Source organism: Corticium candelabrum, chromosome 15, assembly GCF_963422355.1.
Source record: "Corticium candelabrum chromosome 15, ooCorCand1.1, whole genome shotgun sequence".
Classification (NCBI taxonomy): Eukaryota; Metazoa; Porifera; class Homoscleromorpha; order Homosclerophorida; family Plakinidae; genus Corticium; species Corticium candelabrum.
Window position 1 is genome coordinate 5,506,029 of NC_085099.1, and position 22,122 is coordinate 5,528,150.

The 22,122-nt window shown below is 40.9% G+C and overlaps 2 protein-coding genes across 7 annotated transcripts; one reads left to right on the top strand and one right to left on the bottom strand.

Annotated features, from left to right (window-relative positions):
- Positions 1 to 193: 193 nt before the first annotated feature.
- LOC134191247 (hamartin-like) lies at positions 194 to 14,547 on the bottom strand. Its single transcript, XM_062659846.1, has 15 exons — positions 14,214 to 14,547; positions 11,122 to 11,211; positions 7,355 to 7,417; positions 7,144 to 7,291; positions 6,925 to 7,082; positions 4,966 to 5,039; positions 2,868 to 4,910; positions 2,467 to 2,513; positions 2,243 to 2,409; positions 2,111 to 2,187; positions 1,892 to 2,042; positions 1,107 to 1,202; positions 814 to 1,044; positions 690 to 758; positions 194 to 634 (listed from the first exon to the last, which is right to left on the bottom strand). The coding sequence occupies exons 1-15, from the start codon at positions 14,472 to 14,474 to the stop codon at positions 410 to 412; spliced, it is 3,900 nt and encodes a 1,299-aa protein (XP_062515830.1). The 5' UTR covers positions 14,475 to 14,547; the 3' UTR covers positions 194 to 409.
- Positions 14,548 to 14,752: 205 nt separating this feature from the next.
- Positions 14,753 to 21,937, top strand: LOC134191464 (uncharacterized). 6 transcript variants are annotated; one of them, XM_062660078.1, is made up of 5 exons: positions 14,753 to 14,984; positions 16,795 to 16,879; positions 17,313 to 17,393; positions 19,873 to 20,851; positions 20,917 to 21,937. In XM_062660078.1, exons 1-5 carry the CDS (start codon positions 14,959 to 14,961, stop codon positions 21,648 to 21,650), a joined length of 1,905 nt encoding a protein of 634 aa, XP_062516062.1. In that variant the 5' UTR covers positions 14,753 to 14,958; the 3' UTR covers positions 21,651 to 21,937. The 6 variants fall into 6 exon arrangements, with proteins under 6 accessions (XP_062516062.1, XP_062516067.1, XP_062516065.1 ...); XM_062660083.1 differs by having other exon boundaries at positions 14,753 to 14,971; XM_062660081.1 differs by lacking the exon at positions 14,753 to 14,984 and adding an exon at positions 15,325 to 15,385.
- Positions 21,938 to 22,122: the final 185 nt, after the last annotated feature.

The following is a 22,122-nucleotide window of genomic DNA, read 5'->3' on the forward strand; positions in this document are numbered from 1 at the left end:
GCAACACAGTTCAGCCCATTACAAGTCAACACACAACTAGTAACCAAGCTGACTGCACAAAATCTGGGCGTTTCAGTGATATCACTAATTAATTAATTAGCAGTCACTGCGTACTGAATTGGCATCCAGCTTTAATTCTTGGACTGAAACATCCCATAGATCCCATCTACATTACAAACATCCAAAGTCTGTGTTACAAGATGTATTTCCAATAACATATGATACAGGTTATGAAACTACACATGGCTTGCTCTTTCAGTGAACTCATTGATTACGTACAACTGTAGTGCAGCCACCGATAAACGAATCTCATTTGTAAATATAACAGCCTATTTGTACTAGTCCTGTCCTGGATTAGTTAATCAATTAATATCATTAAATGTTAATATTTTCACTTCAGTACCAGACACTATGGTGGTTGCAGAGCAGAGAAGGAATCCGGAGAACGAGGAAATAATGTTGGCAACACTCCAGTGCCAGGAGTCGATCCGAGGGAAGAACTCTCCGATGCTGTTCCAGGCACATGGATATGATGTCCAGAACTACTATATTCAAGACGACCATATAACTCCATAATGTGTGCCTCAAGCCTTTGGTTGGCTACTTTCAATGCAGAACACGTGTCATCTACAGCCTAACCAACAAACACTCCACAAACATTCGATGGTAAGTTCACACAACAAGCAAACCTGTAACTGATGCTGACAACGCTCTTTCACGTTCTTAATCATAGTTTTATGCTGCTTTGCAGCTTGGGTCTGAAGACATTATTGGGTGACCCAAATGACCACATAACAAGAAATAGTGACATACCATATTGCTAACAGTTGTCTCTTGTTCTGTTACTTTGGCATTGAGCATCATCGTTTGTGCAGTGTGATATCTCAGTTGATCTTGACTTTGTTTTAGTTCATACCTTGCTGCACTCAGTGTCCGTTCCGACTCGGCCAAACGCACCAATATCATCTCATGCTGCTGTTCGGCTTGTTTGTAGCCGTCCAGCATCTCCTCGAAAAGCAGTACTTCGTGGCTTAGCCCATCCACCTAGAAATCAAGTTCGCATTCGAAACAAAAGTAGAGTGTAATAATTACAAGTAGGGAGTTACCTGTTGCTGTAGCTGTTCGGCAGCTGCTGCTTTAGGTGACAAATCTGCTAGATTGCTTTCAAGATTGAATATCTTGCCATTCAATTTCTTCACTACCTGCAACACCAACATCTGCTGATGGCATAAGATGTAAACTGAACCGCACTACATCAGAACGTATGATACAATAGTTCAGAATTGCATAAGGTATGACACAAAATTACCGAAACAAGACATAACTAACACGAGAATCACTGCTGTCAACACACTCACTTTATTCACACACACACACACACACACACACACACACACACACACACACACACTCACTTTATTCACACACACACACACACACACACACACACACACACACACACACACACACACACACACACACACACACGTGCACAAACACAAGCAAGCACACAGACATGTTTTAACTGTTGTAAAATAGCTATGTCCATTTGCAAAGTTTCGTGACAAATCAATTTGTCGTCTTTACTCATCTTCCATGTTCACAAGCTGTTTGCTCAAAGCAAGCGTTCATACACTTGGATCAACACAATGGTTATATCCTTGAACATCTGTTAGCCTTTTAAATTTGTAAATGAAAAAAGTCTTACTCTCTACGCTCACCACTCACCACAATATTCAATGCACCCAGTACCCACAATTGTTAAAAGTGTCTTCAATTAACACATTTAACTTGCACAGAGAATTCTCAGTCTATTTCTGACAGTTGATACATGCAACTGACTAGCGGAAAAATGATATAGATGGCATCAGGTTCACTACGTCTGACTTACATCATTGAGTCGATCGACTTCTGCTTCCATGGTCTTTGCTTTCTCCACGGCAGATGCTTCTGTTTCGCGTAATACTTGCTTCTCCTCTGCAATCATCGTCAGTTCACGCTGCAACGCCTCCTCTAATTTCTTACTATTATCGAGTTTTACTCTAGACAAGACATGATTCCACGAATCTACAAAACCTGCCAAACACAAATGAAAGCAAGTGTTATATACCGTTCGTGATCTCGCTCAAATGCGGCTTGCACACGAATTTTCTCCATATCTTCCTGCCGCATTTGCAGTTGATGTTGCTATAATTCATGGTATTAAGAACGGTGATCACTTTGATTTGCTTGAATTTAATACCAAAGCCCATGATTGTTCTTCTAGCTTTTCAGCTTGGAACGCTCTGCTGAGAAGACTTCTGTTTCTTCTAGCGTGTTGCTGCCCATGATGACGTTCGTACATCAATTGTGCATGAAGCAACAGCACTTGACTCTTCAAAATGGCAACTTCATCGGCCTGAGGAGATTCTATAAGATATGAAGACTAAACAAACTGTCCGGCAAACACGGCAATTGCAAGCGTACCTCCAAAATGTGACCAATCAGTTCCTTCCAAATATGTCATGGGAATGCTACAAATGCAATGAAACAAATACAGTAAAATAACGTCATATGTTTGTTACATCATAGCAGAATCTTCCTTATTTATTTGGGTACATGTTATGCAGAAGGCAAAGCGAGTCGTATGTCACACGACTGGCTGGCGTTACTTGTACCCTAGTGCTTCCGTGCCTCGAGTAATCAACAGCAGCTCATTTCTTTACAAAGCTGGCGACATAAGAAAGCATGCAGCTACATCAGTTAGTACAACACTGTCCAACTAATTGCTCACAAAGCACATTGCACATACAATACACGATACATACTCAATAGCAATAGTAATATAATAACATCAATAGCTGAGTAGTTTGCAATGTGCCACATACCTGCTGCTTCTCTTTGCATGAAGTGCACTACCCAACTCCAACAATCGATCTAGTATTTCCGCTGGAGCCAACTGGGCATGACCAACAGTTGCTCCCGACTCGCCTCCTTGAGCAATCATTCTCTGTTCAGATCCCAAAACTTCGTGTGACAAATCAGCAGGAACAGGTAGCACAGATGGTAGCAAGCGTGAAAATGTGCGAACAGTTCGCAAGTTAGAGAAGTCATTGAATGAGATTGACTGCTTCAGTGTATTTTCTACAGTATCATCATCCCCAGTTCTCTGATAATTGCCGTCATCCGCCAACTCATCCGTCGCCTCACCCAGTTGGTCCTCTTGAACCGAGCTATCGTGACCACATACATGCAATGTTTCTACAGATTCATCCAAAAAGAATACGTTTGTCACAAGCTCTGATGTGTGTACTCCTTGTCCCACTTCTAGCTCAGCGGATGATTTAAATATTCTACCTTCATCACTACTGGCTCTTTCCTTAAATTTAAACGAAGGATGAGGAGCTGCAGGGGAAAAGAGTGCTTGATGCCGCCTTAGCATGGTCATTTCAGGTAAACTCTCGACACTACGGCTCTCTTTTCCTTCTGTTTTCTTCCACATGTGAGCTGGTCTTGCCACAAAATCATGCGGCAGTGAGTGAGGTTCTGACATATTTGAAAGATCATCACTAGATCGATGCTTGTTGGGTGATGGTGTGAACGCTGGCAGAGCATGAATGAAGTCTAGTGATACTGACCTCGGATGACGACTTACAGTGGGTACTGCAAATGGAGCTCCTTGACGTCGACTTTGAGCAAGCAGCTTTGCACGAATGCTGCTGTGATAAGAATGATGATCCAGATCAGATATACCATCCATCCAACCGGACAGACTGAGATGTCGTGATCGGTGAAGAATACTGGAAGATTCTTGCAATGGTTTGAAACTGCTAGACACTGGAACTGTAGAACTCAAAGTTTTACGTCCACCTCTAGGTGCAGCCAGGTCAGCAGAAACAGATCTGTCTCTAGCGACCAATACATCTTCGGAGACCGATAGATCAGTAAAAGAAGATACACCCGTACTTCTGGTGACAGACACTTCAGTGACATCAGTATGTGGTACACCCGTACTGACTACCATGTCTGCATCATGTTCCGTAACCTTGCTTGCAGCAACATCTGTAATGGCACGTTCAGTCAGCCCGAGGTCATTACTACCAGTCACTGCATCATAAACAACAGTTCCATCATTCCAATCAGGATGAAGAACAACCTTCGGACTTGACGACGTTATGTCTACATCAACCTCTTCCTTAGGCAAACTACCACTGCTAATGCCCTTTGCGAATTGCTCCTCTTCTTGACAAGTAGATGATAAAACTTGTTCTACAGTATTGTGCTTACTAGAGAGTACTTGCTTGTGACGAAGAGACGGTGAGTACCCACCCTTTGACGGACTCTGTCTTCCACTCGACGTTGCAGATCCTCGACGAGACTGCACTGCAGAGCTAGCTGCTCCAGACAATGGCGTGGGACCTGATGTACTTGATGAAAGTGACTCTGAGTCGAGCTGAGTACGAGGAGTTCGAGTACCTGGAGTCGTCGTCGGTGTTGACCGATGACTAAAATCATTGCCATAACGTGCAGCCATTAGCGAGCTCACCTCATGGCTACTACCACTAGGCGAAATACTTCTAGACGGTGGTGGAGTCGCCAGCCCAAGAGCAATAGAAGGACTAACAAACTGCATCGATAATTCAGCTGTTGACACAGATGACTGATGATCAGCATCCGTTGCAACTCCACTATCAGACTCACTACATGTAAACTTGTGCGTTTCCTCCCTCCTATTGCTTGCTTCTTTTAGCAGCAGTTGTGGTGGTAATGCCTTTTCTGGAATTACGAAACAATGCAACTTTTCACATGATGACTTTACAGACGTCTCATTAGTCCTGTTCAGCACAGTGTGAGCATATGATCCTCTGCTATCACTAACTAACAGTTTAGAACACTCGGTCTCTATGGCTTGAGCATCAATTCCTCGCCACCTGCAGAATGAAACATGTTGTAGAGAAGACGTTTTTCATATCTGCAAATACTAACTTAGACGTCGATGTCTCCCACTGGAGATTTCCAAAAACGACATGTGGATGAAGTCTTACAGTTTCCAAAAATGACTAAACAAGAATGCAATTCAATAACAAAGCTTTACAATGAGAAAGCAGACAAACAGACTGTCAGTTAAGCAGATTGGAGTAACAGTACTTGTAAACCATATAAATACCTGTCTTAACTATAATCCAGCAAAAGATTATGATTAACCAATTAAACACAGAGCAATATTCAATACAAAGCAAAAAGTAATCATCTCAATCTGATATCCGGTTTCAGCTAATGTTACTATTCTAGCAGTACGCCACGACTATCACTCATTGCCTTCAAAAAGGTACTGAAGTCCTGAGCTCAGCCTCAGGACATTAAATTAATCCTGCTAGTCACATGACATAATAGATTTTGTCTACATATAATTACCTACTTCATCACCTGTTTAGCGCATTTTAGTAGCATATGCTATTTTCAAACCTCTTCTAACTATTACCTTTCTTTAGGGCAAATGGTTGCTCATAAGACAGTGCTGACAGAATTTTGTCCAGTTTCCAATAGCAAATAAACATCTTAAAATCATGAGCTGCCTTACCGTGTCAGACTTGTAAAGATACTAAGAGTAAGAAAAAGCAGCAGCCTAAGCTTCTTACAGACAAAGAAATACTCTCATCAATACTAGGAATTAAAGCTGTGTTTACACCCTCTCTTCCACAGTCATGAGCCTTCTGAAAACCACGATAGAATTACAAGCATGACAGACATAGTTCATGACACACATACCCCACAGACCAGAAGTCAGCTAACCCCTATACATTTTGAGTACGCTACTTGCCCAGTTTTATGACGTTTACAAAGTCCTGTTTGTTATGGCTCATAATATCAGGGTTCTAGAACACCAAGATTTCAAAATAGCGTGGCAGAGACGGCAGTTGCAAGACACACCTCTTTCGGTGACAGACGCTCAGATGCCCAAACCTTGGCTAGTTAATATTATTATTGTTGATGATTTCAAACTGCGTATTAATTAGTTAAGCCCCCACTGCCGTTATAACTAAAATAATTAACAAAGTCAGACAGTAGCTTATGGTGGTCAGCCTGTGGCATAGCTCCTTCATCCGCTTGAATCAAACTGGTTTCCTCCGGCTTGTTACTTCTAGCTTCTGTCTCTTCAGAACATGCTCTCTTTGACTTTCACCCCAATACGGGAAAGAATAACGTTATTAAACCTGCCACTATCCTCTTCATCTTCGTGTTCGTTTACACACTAACGTGAGCATCTGCATAGCCTTGGAATTCCAGACCTTTCTCACACAAACGAAATGTCTGGATGTACTAAATGACTTCAAAGCGGAAAGGGTAACTGGTTGACCACGCAATTGTTCTACTGTGACTCGCCTTCTAATTACGACTTTCACAGTTAATTAGAATCCAGATCGTGTCTCGTTTTTCATTTGCAATTGTACTTTGGTCAGGTGGCTTTCAGGAGAACCCTGTCACACACATATGGTAGCTAAAATAAGTTAGTTCATTTGATTGTCAGTTCTTTACAATCCATCCTCAATCAAGCAATTGCACATAGGCCACGGTCTGCAAACTACTGTATTTAAATTTAAGAGAAAGATGGATATGATATTCCATCATAATATTCACACAGTCATACAAACTTCTAACCCTGTTAATTAATTAAATTAATAAAACAAATTAGCCTTAAAAGTGTATTTCTTGGCATATTCAGCAGTTTTAGTCTATAGTGAAGTCTTTAGTTAGAGTCCAATATTGCAAATAATTCTATGACATCACTTGCTGTATAAGTCTTATTATTCCAATCTTTTCAAAAAGTATCAAAAATTTATAGAAGAAATCTGATACATAGATAGAGAGCACAGCTGACAAAGCAAGTAAAATAAACTTCATAAAAATGACAGTAGTGTCTAAACAAAGTAGATAAACAAATACCTGTATTGCCTCTTGAGTTTCTACCATGTGAGCATGTCTAGACATGTACTGATCTTGCAAATAGTTCAGGAAGTTCTTTGGATACATAGCATACAAGCGACAAAACAAAGCGTGTACCCCAACACGCAAGTGCACAATGAGAACCTCCGGTACATTACCTAAACGAAACGATGCAGTACACCAATACCAAAGATGCAACAAGTAGCAATGTCATATTACCTAAGTATCCAGTCCAGCAGATCATCATCAGTCTCATAAACACTACAAAGAGCTCTCTTAAGAATGGCCCAACTGAGACTGGGATGCTTGGCAGAATAGTTGTAATGACCACCAAACCATTCATTAAATTAGGAATGTTGTCGTCTGTCTGTGATCCAAACAATAATAAAGCAATAGAATGTCTGAATGACAATTGGTTGTTGTGACTTACCTTCAGACATCGAATAATGTTGGTGAACAAGTTGGTTTGCGAGATCTTGTATAACCATGTCGGCTAAAACCATATGAAGACATTAATACATGAAGACAATAAACAGTTAACAACACTCCCTTGCAATGCAACAACTACAACAACGAAGATTAGCAACAACATGGTAGTTGCCTCAGTAATAGCGTGTTCACACTACTAGAGTTTGTAGTGCCAGCTCATTAGTGTGATTTGGTTTGGTTTCATCTTGTAGTGTGAACATGGCTGAATCGAACCAAACCGAACCAAACCATGCTGTGCTGGCTCATCTAGCACAGTTCAGTTTGGTTCAGTTCAGACGTGTAGCATCAATGCTAACCAAACCGAGCTGCAACCAGCACATGCTCAGCAGCATCAAAAATGGCACATACAGGCACAAATGCAAAAGAAACAAGCGTTCGCGACACTGCATGGCAAGTAAACTGCAAACCAAACCGAGCTGCCATTTATGGCTAGCACATGCTCAGTAGCTTCTAGCGCAATTCTAGCACAAGTGGCCTCCAGATGTCAAACAGGTAACATGCATTTGAGAAGACACACCCATAATAGAGAACTACCGCCGATTCGTTTCTTGCAGTGTGAATGCAAGCATTCTCAATTCTGTGACTCGATTGGTTCCGATTGGTTCAGTTCGGTTTGATTGTGTAACAATGCTAGTGTGAACAAATGTGCTCGTATCTGTTTGTACATACAACTGTATAGCAAATTGAACACACCACTTCTCAAGACTCAACATAAATATTACATGCAACTGCAACTAAAGCATCTACTTGAAGAGCAACTTTAGTTAAGAATACATGTGACTTATACTTTTTTCTGGCCCAAAACTGTAATTGCACTTATAATCTAGTCTCAATATCAAACCTGTACATTCATCATGTCACCCAGTGATGTTACACATCTTAAAATTAACTGACAGTGCTCTCATGCTACCGACATGAATCACAAGTATCTTCACTTGCTACATGTTGTCTGCTCTGGTTTTGGTCATACATTTTTGGTACAACAAACCTTGTAGCAGAGTTCATAACTGAAACCAGACTGCACAACAACAACAAACCTATGCCAGTGTTTCTCAACATCGATCTATTTCTAAAACTAGTTAGTAGTAATTGAAGAGTGTTTACAACACTCGCGCCCACAGCTACAGTATCAACCTTCTTAAAACCATCATACAGTTGTCGCACAAAGTATTACAAAATTAGATCTAAATTATATAATGCGCCGGTTGTTTCACGTAACCACAAATTCCATAACACTGCTAAAATAGTCTGTAATCATCAAAGAAACACAAGTCATCCCATGCGGACATAAATGCCATTCATGGTTATGCAACGTTAGGTCCCTCCATATAAATGTGGTAATCCCCCATATAAAATGTGGTATACCAGGAAAACGATTGATTTCATGTTGGCAGTTGCAGACAGGTAAGTCGTGTTGTTTATTTCCGACAATATCATGCAAATCGCAAACATGAATTACACTGTTCTGGTAAAAACTCTTTCATGAACGTTTGGCAGATCCGATTAGCAGTCCATCCATCGTCTGTGGTTGTCCTTTTGTCCTTCCATCCCCTACGTTTAGTAATGTCACGTCTGTTAATTGGCTAATGCCTTTCTAATCTCTGAATGCATGTGAAAAGTTGCAGAGCAAACTACAAAGTGACATGACCTCAAGAAATGCAAACAACACTAGAAATCCATGAAATCCATTGTTGAAATATATCCTGACTCACAGCAGCAAGACTCCAAGATTCCAACGCCATGATGTGCTGCAGAGTACAAACCTTAAAAAAGCATTTGGAAATGACCAACCAGCCTGATAGTGTCATATATCATTCGATTCCTACTATAGTATTTTGCGTTTAATTACCCAAATCCGGCGTTCAATTATCTGATTCAGGCATTCAACTGCTCACATTTCTTTCATGACGTCTTGCTATGATGCTCACTCATGTGTAAGATGGGAAGGCAATAATTAGTGAAATTCGAGCTCTTTGAATAGCTAGACACCCGCTAACGATGCATTTATCCGTATATGGAACTGTTACATGGTATCACACAGAATGCACAGCTTACACCATTGCACCACGTGCAAAACCGATGGACGGAGCAAGGTGTGGTAAGTTTCCTGGATACCGGGTATGTAGATTTAGTTTGCTAGCAACCTCCACGGTACGCTCAAGAGTCCAGCTGGTCATCTCCCCCACGGCAGAGAAAGACCGGCTGGAGACATTCGCCACTCAAACAAACCGTTGACTCTCTATCCTCCAATCAGAGTGCCGTTCAATGTTTGTGCATCCTCGATAGGGATGCACGTCGCTATTGGCTCTTTGCTAATGTAATTTCGCTCTGACGCAAGTGTGTGTAGTCTCGACACGTGCCATCCAAGTCTACAAACAACAGGTCGACTCTTTCCAGCTCTTCTGGTTGTCTGTCTCTCGTTCTAAGAGTGCTAGACTCAAAGTTTACTACAGAGGCCAACCAAAGTTTTTACTGCAACATACGCAAATCTTAGCTCTGAACGTCGCCCTGCGTTGAGTGCAAATACCATGTTTTGTAGATGATCTACTCGTTCAATGCATGCAACGTACGACACCGTGAGGGACTAGAAGTTGTTTTGCATGCACTGCCTATTCTTCCAAGTACGAAAAGGAAGACAAAGGAGAAGGCGACATGCAGGTGTCGTTCACACACTAACGAATGTGATATCAGACAGTAAAAGCAATTGACTACTCAGTTACAAATGCATTAATGGAGAGGCAATGCGACGGGCATTGCTATCAGCAGTTATCATGAATACATGTGCATGCACAAACACTAACTAAACGTGTAAAATCCTGATTGTAGGATAGAGGCAGCGGTTTCCTTCAAATGTCTCCAGCCGGTCGTTCTCTGTCACGGGGGGGGGGGGGGAGAGAGATGACCGGCTGGACTCTCGAGCCTACCTCTGCGGAAACGTGGGACACCAAGATTGAATAGTGCAAAGCAAAGGTACACTGTACAACACACAGGCTAACTAATTTTCGTTAACTTCAAGATTAATTACACAATTATTGCGCCTAGACAGCTGATGAATGATGATATTCGAGCAACTGCCCAACCGCAGACTATGCAAGTTATTTAGTTTTTCATGTTATTGCATAGCTGTAAGCAACGGATAATTGAACGCGCAATTCAGATAACTGATTGCCTGAATCGGATAATTGAATGCCGAGTTTGGATAATTGAACGCAAAATACTATAGAGTCCACACAAGCTGAGTCTATCATCTACCTTCATCACAGGCTTCTATTCTATGCAACTCAGTAGTTTCCCGACTGCACTATCAAGTTTACAGTGTTCACACTAGCAACTTCAGAACTGAGCCACACCAAATAAATTTGCTTTAAGATTGCATTACTTAACTCTACTACAAATACTTGATAAAGAAATCGTTTTGATGTCGATGCTGGCCATTTAGATCATTTCTACTCTAACTGGCTTGGTTATGAAGTCTCTAGTGTGAACATAATATTATGAAATAAACTGTACTGGCACATGATCTTAAACAGTGTCTTGTATCATCCTACTTTTCATGATTATTCCACAAAAAATTCAGATATTAAACTAATACCATAACTATTCAAGACATTCAACAACTAACATTTCAGACAAACAAAAAAGTTTTTTGAGACCAAGATCTATTTCACATCACATATGCACAATAGTACTGACGTAACTTACACATACCTGCTGTCTGATAACATACTCCAACACAGTCAATGACGCAAGTCGTGTTTTTTGCTTCACAAGGCCATCATTCAACTTCTCAAATAATCGCTGAAAAACAAAACACATGAAATGACTGACTCCAGTACTACTAGATTACACACTGTAGTAGGACTATTTAGTTCTGCCAACTTCTTGTTTCAAGCAATTATCTGGAGCTTATTTGGTTCCCAACCTGTTAACTAGATCTTATTTAGTTCCAACATTTTATTCCTCAAATTAGCACTCTCCGACTGTTCTGTCTACACAGAATAAATGTGAACGACATAGTAAAATGGACACCATCATCTTCAGCTCAAATATGAGAAAACAATGATGCAGGTCTCACTTGAGTTTCACTCACTGAGAGATGCATAAAGATCATCATGGCCATTGACCCAACACCACCATGTCTTATGCATCCATTTTGTACAGCCAGAACAGTTAGAGCATTGATTCAACTGTAAAAACCAATACCCCAGAACAGATTACTGACAGCTGTGGACAATCTATACTCAGTGTATGAAACGTCCATTCAATTTTCAATTTTGGTCTTGAAAATTAGATTTTAATAAAATGGTCTGCAATAACTGCTAAATAAATTCCTTAATTAAATAAAATAAAAAATAAAAAATAAAAAATTAAATATTGAATACACATTGTCAGGAACCATTTTGTTCACAATTGAAAATTGAAAATTGATTAACATGGGGGGGGGGCAACCAAGTGAATGGTGCCTTGCAGTAATCGATAAAGCTCTGCTAATTCAGTTTAGTTCATTAGGGCGGTCTGTGGTGTTGAGTCTTGTAATTATGTTAAATCTCGGAAGTTAGGTGTCTAGAGAAGTGTTGGCTGGAATTTTTGCTAGGCTAGGTATAGGTGTAATTGTAGGTATAAGTATAATTCCAGCCAACACTTCTCTAGACTCCTAATTTCCCAGATTTAATTAACATATACAGTTCAACTAGTAAATGAAGCTGTGTTTACACCGTCGCTTCAGAGCTACGTGTGTGTGTGTGTGTGTGTGTGTGTGTGTGTGTGTGTGTGTGTGTGTGTGTGTGTATTTATTGTGAATATTAATGTAAACTTTATTAACTTTTGTCTATTTATTGTCATTATCATTAATTAATCATTAGCTTGTTGCTAGAATGTATAAATTCTTTGAAAACCCAGGGATCCGTCGATGTGATTAAACATAATTAACTAAACATCATCAATGTCCCACACTACACTTCAAATTCAGTACATGCACATGTGTGACAGCTGCGTCTCTTGCACGGAGCTGGCTTGTTATCCGTTATTTCTCAATTCTGCATGTAGCGTTCTTGCTTGCATCACTTGAGGTGGACACGATTATCATGCTTTCGTTGAGCCGTTGCTGTCACTTTCGTTGAGCCGTTGCTATCATCTTTCGTTCCATCAGAATAAATTTGTCGTAGCTAGAGATTGATGTACGTGCACGGGAAATACTGTGAATTAAGCGACATGTATGTGTAGCGACCGGATCCAGAAGAAAGCATGCAGCGCAACGTTTCCTACGAATCTTTCTTGCAAGACGACGTCGATTGTTCATCATCAGTCCTACTTACACCTGTAAATATATTCTTAAACGGAGCGGGCTTGTTATCCACATTATTTCTCGATTCTGTAGCGCTCAATCTTGCATCACTTGCAGTTAATTAATTAACTACTGAGTCTGATCAAGAGGTGGATGAGATTATCATGCTTTCGTTGAGCCGTACGTTGCTAGCATCTTTCGTTCCGATGATAATTCGTCGTAACTATACAGATAAAGATTGATCTCGTACGTCTCCTAGAAATACTGTGAAGCGAAATGTAGTGACCAGATCCAGAAGAAAGCAGTGTTAGTGTTTCCTCCGAATCTTTCTTGCAAGACAAAGACGATCATTCATACTACTTACAACTACAACATATTGCTCTCTTAAAGATCACGGATGACATGTTGGTCGTGCGCAACGGTACACATGCATGGTCCCATGGGACTTTCAATTCTTCTTTAAAAATGTAATAGACGGGTACAACTCTAGCCTGAACTTTACTCTGCGCTTCTCAGTTTGACGAAGGTTTAATATTTTTACTATGGATATGACATCTCGGCTTTTCTGTCATAATGCGCGGGATTGTTATGTCACCCATTGTTGGTGTCCCCAAAAACGGCTGATTGGCTCAACAAATTCCTGAGAGTGATTCACACCGATATGCTATTGTTACGTTACCTACATTTGGCATTCCCAAGCAATTGCTGATTGGCTCAACAAACTTCCCAAGCGTGACACAAACATAGGTACATAGTGACATACCGACAGACAGACTGGAAGTCAATTCAGCCAGTTTAGAGTGAGCTTCTCGCAAAGCAGTCCACCACTTATTGTGGTGTCCTTCTTTTATGCTGGTAGCTAATTATCACTTTTGTGTAGGCATTGTGTTGAGTAATTTGTGCTACAAAAAGATGATCTGCTTAGCGCCTAATTAGAGCAAGTGCAGGTGCACTGTGCTAGGCATAGACAATTCTGTGGATCTTTACTGCTTTGCTACTAATTTACAGGTATTAGCCTGTTACTTGAGCAGTTTGTTTGTCAATGTGTCACCTAGAATGCACCTGATGTGTGCAAATATCTTACAAAGGCACCTAGACATTACAAAACAAGAATCCTACTATTTTCAATTTTCATTTTAGAACAAATGAAAAACACTACACTTTGTTTTTCAAATACCCAGAGCTTTAAATTTGGATTAATTGACGTTACAATAGCAATTTGTGCTGTTTCTTCTTGAGATATTCTAGAAATATCATATAATGTCAAATTTCAATAAATTAAAATTAAAATTGAAAATTGAATAGACTTTCCATACACGCATAAATTTATATCACCGACTAAGTAAGCCTGAATTATAGAACGATTTGAGCAACCACAAATAAGGTCCATATGATTGCCCAAAACCAAACAGTCCTCGTGCGCATATCCAAACTATCAAATAACAGCTGCCGACGCCCACAGTAAATAAACCCAAGCAAGTAACATCTAAGACGACACGAAAAATTTCAGTCTCACCCCTGAATGCATGTCCGGAGTGCTGGCTAGTAGATTACACGACAGGTCCGAGCACGACCTCATGCAGTGCTCCCATAGTCCGTTGAGGAGCCAAGATTCACGCGTCGACTGCAACGAGCGCGCAAGCAGCTCCCTCGCCGCAATCGACGTCTCCAAATCTTTACTATCGAGTTCGGTGAGAACGTCCGCGAGCCTGGACGACGTCAGAGCGTCCTCCGTCCTCGCGCCCGCTCTCTGCTGCCTCGAATCGCAATCAGTCATTGCTTACGTCGAGCCCCCAGTCGAGACCTCATCGTATAACGTCACCAGAAGTCGTCATGAGGCAATCCTCTTCACTTGGGTCTTCGCACGTGCGACACGCGCTCTGATACAGCGCAACACGCCAGCTAGTCATCCAGTCACGTGACTGCAACCTAGTCACGTGACTACATATCCTACCTTACTCTTTCATCTTTTTATCCTTAAAATTGTATATAAACTCTATGGTTCACGTAAAACGTCATAAACCTTTATAGTCCATACGGTCTCGTATCCTTCTGATGTATCTCCACAGCAACGCGATGGGCGTTACACGTACGTACATACATGTCCCTTAAAGCATCCGGGTTATTTGCGGTAAAGTTTAGCGCCTCACGCCAGCAGCTCCTGCTTTTCTCGATCGCCAGACACCGTCGCCACAACGTCTCGAGTTGTGCGCTCTAATCTACGTTGAAGCTCTCGCTCGAGTTCGAACACCTTAACTGCTATGGAAACCGAAGGTAACAGCACGAGGTGAGCGCAACGGACGTGATACGCATTCGTATGGTTATCTATGTGTAGAGAAGTACCCGAATTCGTTTTCCAGACTGGCTTAGTTGCGCACAGCATGACGTCATCACTCGCTAGCCACACCTGCGTCTGGTGTCGTCTTGTGTCAATTAGTTAACGTCTAGTACAGTAGCATCCTAATCTATATTTCGATTTGTTGTTAATTTAAGAACAACACAGCATTGGCTCGTTCTTGCCTGTCTAAATTCGTGCTCTATTAGGGAAGTAGGATGTTTTCCATCGTTGTTTTTTTAAATAACATTTTTTTTGCGGATGTGGGTCACGTGACCGGGAAAACCTCAAGCAGTTGGAACGCAGTAGGCTTTCTACTCGCAATAATATCGCTATGCAGGGAGTCGGTTGAGGTAATGTCTTTACTTTAGGTCTCTAGAAAATACCGCTTGATTGCTGGTATGACTTCTTTTTTGCTGCGCATTTTTTGCTTGAAGTGTCTGTCTACTTTACAAGAGACAGCTAGCATGCACCCTCACTCAGAGAGGTGTCAGACATACATCTGTCAGAAACAATTGTCTGACACTGTTGCACCTCGTTTGACCCTGCCATTCCAGAGGGATGCTGTAATCAATTAATTCAGTGTACAGTACCTTGGTGTTTGTGAGAGGAAGATGTAGGGTCGATGTTACACAACTTGGCTCTTCTGGAGGTAAGTTGGATCTTTAGTAATTAGTGCAACTGTTTGGTGCCTTGTGTCATCACTGTGACAAACTCAAGTTGTTGAATACCTGTCATAAGTGGCAAGCCTTTGTTACCACAGCTGAACCTCCATTTTGATGTTGAGTTGAATGCAAGTAGCTTGGACTGTAATATCTAGGTGGTCATGTCTGTGTGCGCACCTAGGGGTTAAGCTTGTTCGTACCAGTTAGACAGTATTGAAAAAAGTTTGTCTGCAAAGGTGTTTGTGTAAATATAGTGTTTTAGTCTGGTGGCTTGCTTGTTGTTTTGTTGCCAGCTCAGATTTGGAACAGGAACAGGAACAGGAAGTAGAGGTGGTACCTACCATTGTCAGATTCTGCCATTTTAATTTGATTGTCCAAGTGTTTGCATCCTTGCACTATATCATTGTGCACTATATCATTGTTCCGTTGTGGTACTCTAATACTATGACGTGATACGCATCATGATCTTACTATCTTTTGGTTTTATTTTGTTGGACACTGTGTAAGTGGTAACAGTTAATTAATTGGAATTTAGAACTAGATTAAACATGTTTCAGTTCATGTGGGAAAGTGTGATTTTTGTTTCTGTGAAGTCACATGGTGGGGTGTCTGGTTTTTCACTTTGTTTGACCTTGTGAAAAATATTAAAGCCAAAGAAAAATTAATGCTTCAGAGATCATTGATAGCAGAGGTAACTAGGATATGAATTAGAGTGTTAATTATTTTCATGGCAGCAGACAAAACCAAGATTAAAAAGAATCCTATAGGTTACCGTGATATTTGGCACTAACAGGAGTTTATGGTCAATGGTTTTATGGGTAAAGCCAATGATGACCATAGGTCTAGGGACCATAGGTCTAGGAACCATACGTGTGGGAGCCAAGGGGCATGGGCTCCCAATAATTTTTCCGCTTTACTGCATTTCTGTGTTTGGCTCCTGTACCTCCAAAACTTCTTATGCCTATGATGACAGTAATGCTGGTGTTGCTATGCGTTCTGTGCATTGGTAAAGGCAGTTAGTTGTACAGTATCTATAGTTCTAGTATATCTATGCAGCACAATTTACTGTATGTATAATAATCTATACTTTATTGTAGGATGTCTAATCACATGAAAATGGAAAGCAGCGTGAACTTGAGCAACCTAGAACAACTGCCAGAAATCACTGATCAAGCAACAGTGGTATGTCTGTAGTAGCTATTACTGTGATGTTGTATTACTACGTATTTATCAGCTTGTTTAAGCAGCTTTGTGTTGTTGAAGTAGTTGTTGCCAGATGCTAGTAGAAACATTAGAGTAGTGCTTTGTTTGTCACAGAGTTTTTTGGTTTGTAGTATATTGTTTCCATTTTTAGAGTGTCCATTAATTAAAATCATTTGGCGGTATTAAAATTTTGTTGTTGATTAAGTCTTGCTTTTATGCAATCACAATGACTGTTTATGTGTGCTTTTCTGAGGAAATATTTTCTGTATTTCTTTATCTGTTTTGCTTTACAGTGCTGTTGTATTTTTGGTATTTTAGCACAGGCATGCATCGGTTTCATCAAACTTTAACTTATCTCATAAAATGCAATCTTTAATAGTACTGCTTAAGTGGTAATTCTGTTTGCTTATAGAATAACTGCGGCGAGTTGGAAAGCAAAGTGAACACTGATGAGATACAAATACAACCAGATATCATTAATCAAGCAACAATGGTATGTCGTTGCAATTGATTTTGTGTGTCTGTTAGTGCAGCTTTGTACGTATGTATGTACTACGGTTGCTGCTGTCTATGGGCAGATCTGAGTATTGAATGACTGATGTCTTGTACACCCATATTACCCACAATTAATACTCAATTAATGAATTACAATTAATAGTGTTTTTAATTGTTGTGTTATCAGGTCTATGTCTTGATTTTTTCAATGGTATCAAAATAGAATTTGCATATGCAAAACAACTAGGCACAAATATGCAATCACGTTTTATACGATTTTGTTGCCATTTACAGAAGTTTCCTATCCTAAGTCTTTCCGGAGGCACTTGATTGCAATTTAGTTGTAAAACGTCAGTCAATCTGTTTAACTATTGAAGACTTGCTAACATGAAAACTCGAAAACAGGATCCAGTTTTGTTGTCATTTAAACTTTGGGCATGCATCAGGTAGTTAATCTTACAAACTGGTTTTTTGTCAGACTTAGGCAGGTGTAATTCTATCATCTCTGACGTTGCAAACTAATTCAATTTGTTGTAAGTTATTTTTAGTTTCCATAACTGGTCATGATAACATGGCTAAGTCATAAGCCATGGAACTGTTGTTGACACATGTAACACGTGTTTGCAATTGGGAGGGTGTGTGAAATGCTATTAAAAAGAACCAATTTAAGCCATTGTCACTGTTGAACATAGTCTGTGACATAGACATTTACTGTACAGCAATTGGGTTGGAATACTAGTAAGTAAAACGGACCTTAGACGTCATTATGACGTCATTATGACGTCATTACATGTTGACAGTGGCTGTTGGGTAAAGGCATCTAGTAGGTGTGTGTGGTAATTATTTACCAGTTGTACCTACACCAACTACTTTAATGCTCAGATTACTATCAAATTGACATGTTCATACACGATGCTAGACAGAGTTGCTAGTTCCGTTTTATTGCAATAGTAGGCTATGGTATGCTCACTACATTTTTGCTCTTTTAGTACATGTACACTGATAATATTTCTAAAAGTTACGGTTTTATAAGAGTTCTAACTCATCTGAGATGCAATGCATGATCTTACTTCTCAACGTCTGTGATGGGGTGCATGGTATGAATTAGTGCCAGAGAAGTCGTACTCTTTGTAAGCCATGTCAGCACCCTATTGCTCACATTCACAATATGCTATGAAAATGTTGGGACTGTGGCTGAGTTGCATAGGTTTAGTTTTTTTGCATTGAACTACACTATTCTTTGCATGCAGGTGATGTACTTGGTTTTGCTTCACTAGAAATTCTTTCTCACTTCAGTAAAGTGTGTGGCTGTGTAAGTTACAATACACTGTATGCATCATTATAAGCAAGACCACGTATAGTATTTTTGGTTGACTTAGGAAAGAAACAGACCTAGGGTTAGTTGAAATTCACCCAACCTCTCCGCCTGTGGGCCTGCACACTACGAAGTAGCATTAGGATTGAACTCATACATGACATTATACGTTTGCTGCCAGAGATGATGTAAAGTACATGATGAGACCTTATGTATTATCAGAGATCTAACTACTGTAAATCCAGAAATTTTGGTACGCATAAAATTTTAGTTATTTTTGTACTGATACCTGGTTGTACTAAAATAACATGAATACTAAAATTTATAGATAGATTCATTTGAATTCGGCTACAGTACAGTACCAATGTCCTGTAGTAAAATAACATGTGTACGAACTATTTCATGAGCAGAAGTACTAAACTTTATGAGTACTAAAATTTTTGAATTTACAGTATAAGAAAGTCTTTAACTAGAATGTATTATGGTAATCGATATCTATTGGATTTGGCTTATGTTGTGTATTACTTTGAGATATATCTTCAATAGTCACGTATTTCCATAATTTAGTCTTTCTCTAGGGTAGAAAGGGTGATGTTTGAGTGAGTGCATTTTTGAAGCATTTGCAATATTGATATTGCATATCTCCAAGACTTTCTAGAATTTTGCTGGCACATGCTTTGTTGACTGTTATTCTATGTGTCATGCCGCTTACAATTGAGCTTGCTGTGAGGCAGCCACATGCGTCATTACCAGTCATTAGGCCAATACTGCAAGAAATTTACGCTCATTTTTAAACTCAGTCGATACTTTAAACTAGAGTTGTGTTGTCTAACAAGTTAGGTTGGGCAGAAAAATATGCATTACTATACTTGTTCACTTTGTCACGGGCAAATGGGGCACAGGTTTGCCAAGCCGATTGTACTGCAGATGCTGTATGTTAATTAACTTGACAAATATCATGACTAATGAATTGGTGTACACCGAGCTCGACTGATCTTTGCTTCCCATAGCTTGGAATTGGTTTCGTCTCTAAGCCGCAGTTGCAGCAATACTCGTGATGTTAATCTTGTATATACTCCTATATACCTGTCTATCATATCAGCTATGATGAAATAATTGTACCGTAAGAAATTCTGTGACTTGACATCTCTTTCCTGTACAGAAGAAGAGACGGCGTACTAGAGCTAGACGGACTGCTTGCTCTACAGTGACCGACGACGATGCTAAACCATCTCTCATCTATGAATGCGATATCTGCCAGAAACGTTTTCGAGACGCTATGCGGCTCCGCCGTCACACAATCGTCCACACGGCAGACCGGCCTTATCCTTGCCGTCTTTGTGACCGCAAGTTCAGGTCCATCAACAACCTACAACAGCACGTGCTCTTACATTCAGGAGAGAAGCGCTACTCTTGCCATTATTGCGGCAAACGCTTCGCCCAACATCCCGGTCTCTCCGGCCACTTACGCACGCACCGCAAGAAGTTTCCTTGCGACAAATGCGACAAGGGATTTCACAAGAGACAAGCGTTAGAGAAACATATCCGTTCGCACGACTTGAGTAGAAAGTATCGCTGCCCTTTCTGCGACCTTCGATATGATTCTCAGCGCAAGCTGATGGAACACGTGAAAAGACACGAGGAGCAGACGGACGGCATGCCGCTACTAAAAAGGAAGCAAGCAAAGAAAAGGAAAAAGGCGGTGACTTTCTCCAATTTCATTTCAAAGGATGAAGAAGACTCGGATGCCACAGTAGTTCTGTCTTCTCCTACTAGTCCAACAACTCTGTCGCCGGATGAGGCAAATGGTCCTGTGTCTGAACGCTGTGATATCGGTAATCAAAAGCGGAGGAAACGGCGTCGGGCGTTTGGTAGAAGAGGCGACTGGACGTTTGGATTTAGTGACATCGACCAAATGTCTACTGTTGGTCAGTCTAGTCCTCTGAATGATGCGCTTGTTACTGCTCTTGGTGAGACGACGGCTACAGTGGCGCAGATGACTGAGAGTACTAGAGGTCTGGCAAACTGGCTGTTTATAAACAACATCGTCGAAAATCCGTCAAATTCAGAGTTGACGATTAACTCGGCCAGCTTGGACTGTGGCCGCAAATATCCCGTACTCGGTCACGGAACTGTTGCTGGTAAAGTGGCTCTTTCATGCAACTCTGCTGTATGGTTGTTTTCACCGATTTTTGTTATTTTGCAGAAGTGAAGATAGGCTTGTGGGGTGGATCTCCCGTTGCTGTTAAGACATATCGTCGTGACCTCTTCATACCGGAGGCTCTTCTGGCCGACGTCGTTCTATGTCGACATTCCAACGTCATTTCTGTCTACGGTCTCACTCAAGATCACAAGAGCATCGTCATGGAACTTGCAGAAGGGAATTTAACCGAACTGATAACAGGATTTACGCAGGTGGGGGGAGCTCTATCGCTACGCGAAATGGTCGACCTGGCCAGAGGTTGTCTTCAAGGTCTCGAATATTTACACCGTATCGGTATTACTCACGGCTGTATTCGACCGTCTAACGTTCTCGTGAATGCCCTCATGGTCGCTAAACTTGCCGACATCCGGGAAACGGCATTTAATCCATGTTCTGCTTCGAAAGTGGAGTTTTTTGATTACGTGGCTCCCGAGCACGCAGACAATTTGCTGTACGTCACCAACGAAGGCGATATCTTCAGCCTCGGACAGACATTTCTCGATCTTTTTTCTGCCGTCGGCGGTGATGCTGCCGACCGCATCGACGCTGTGACTCACCCGTGGCTGAAAGTACTCTGCCGCCAGATGACCGACCGCGATCCGTCAATGCGCTTGCGCATTCTCGAGTGCCTGGCAATGATGACCACCGTCGCTGGCAGCGACGATTACAAACAGTGTCCTGCTAAGAGGACGCTTGGTCGCATCATCAAGACGAGGAAGAACTGCACCAGTCCGTGACGTATACAATTCAAGTGCGTAAGGCAACGGATGAGTCTGGAGGTTAGTAGCATTGATGTGTGGGATCTTAACTATGAACAGTAGATGTGTATTGGAATCTAAGAAAATTTGTTTAATTACTTAGGAAATAGTTTATCTGGCATGAGAGGTAGTGCTTTAGTTTACTACATGTGTTTATGTTAAATCTGTTTATGACTTTATACAGTCTATCGACGTTGAACAGAAGATTATTAATTAATAAAATTTCGTAGTATATCGGCCGTTTAATCAAATCAGAATATATTGAACAGTGTATATTAGCTTTTTCGTGTAGCAGTTGTATCTAACTGCATGGTTTCAAGGACGTCGGAAGCAAATGTTGTGGTCAAGCATAGCGCACGCTAAGTAGGCGTAGTTATACGAAACTAGCGCATGCTACTCACATGTCTCATTTAGCTAGCAACTAAAACACTGAAAACTTGCCCAATAAGTC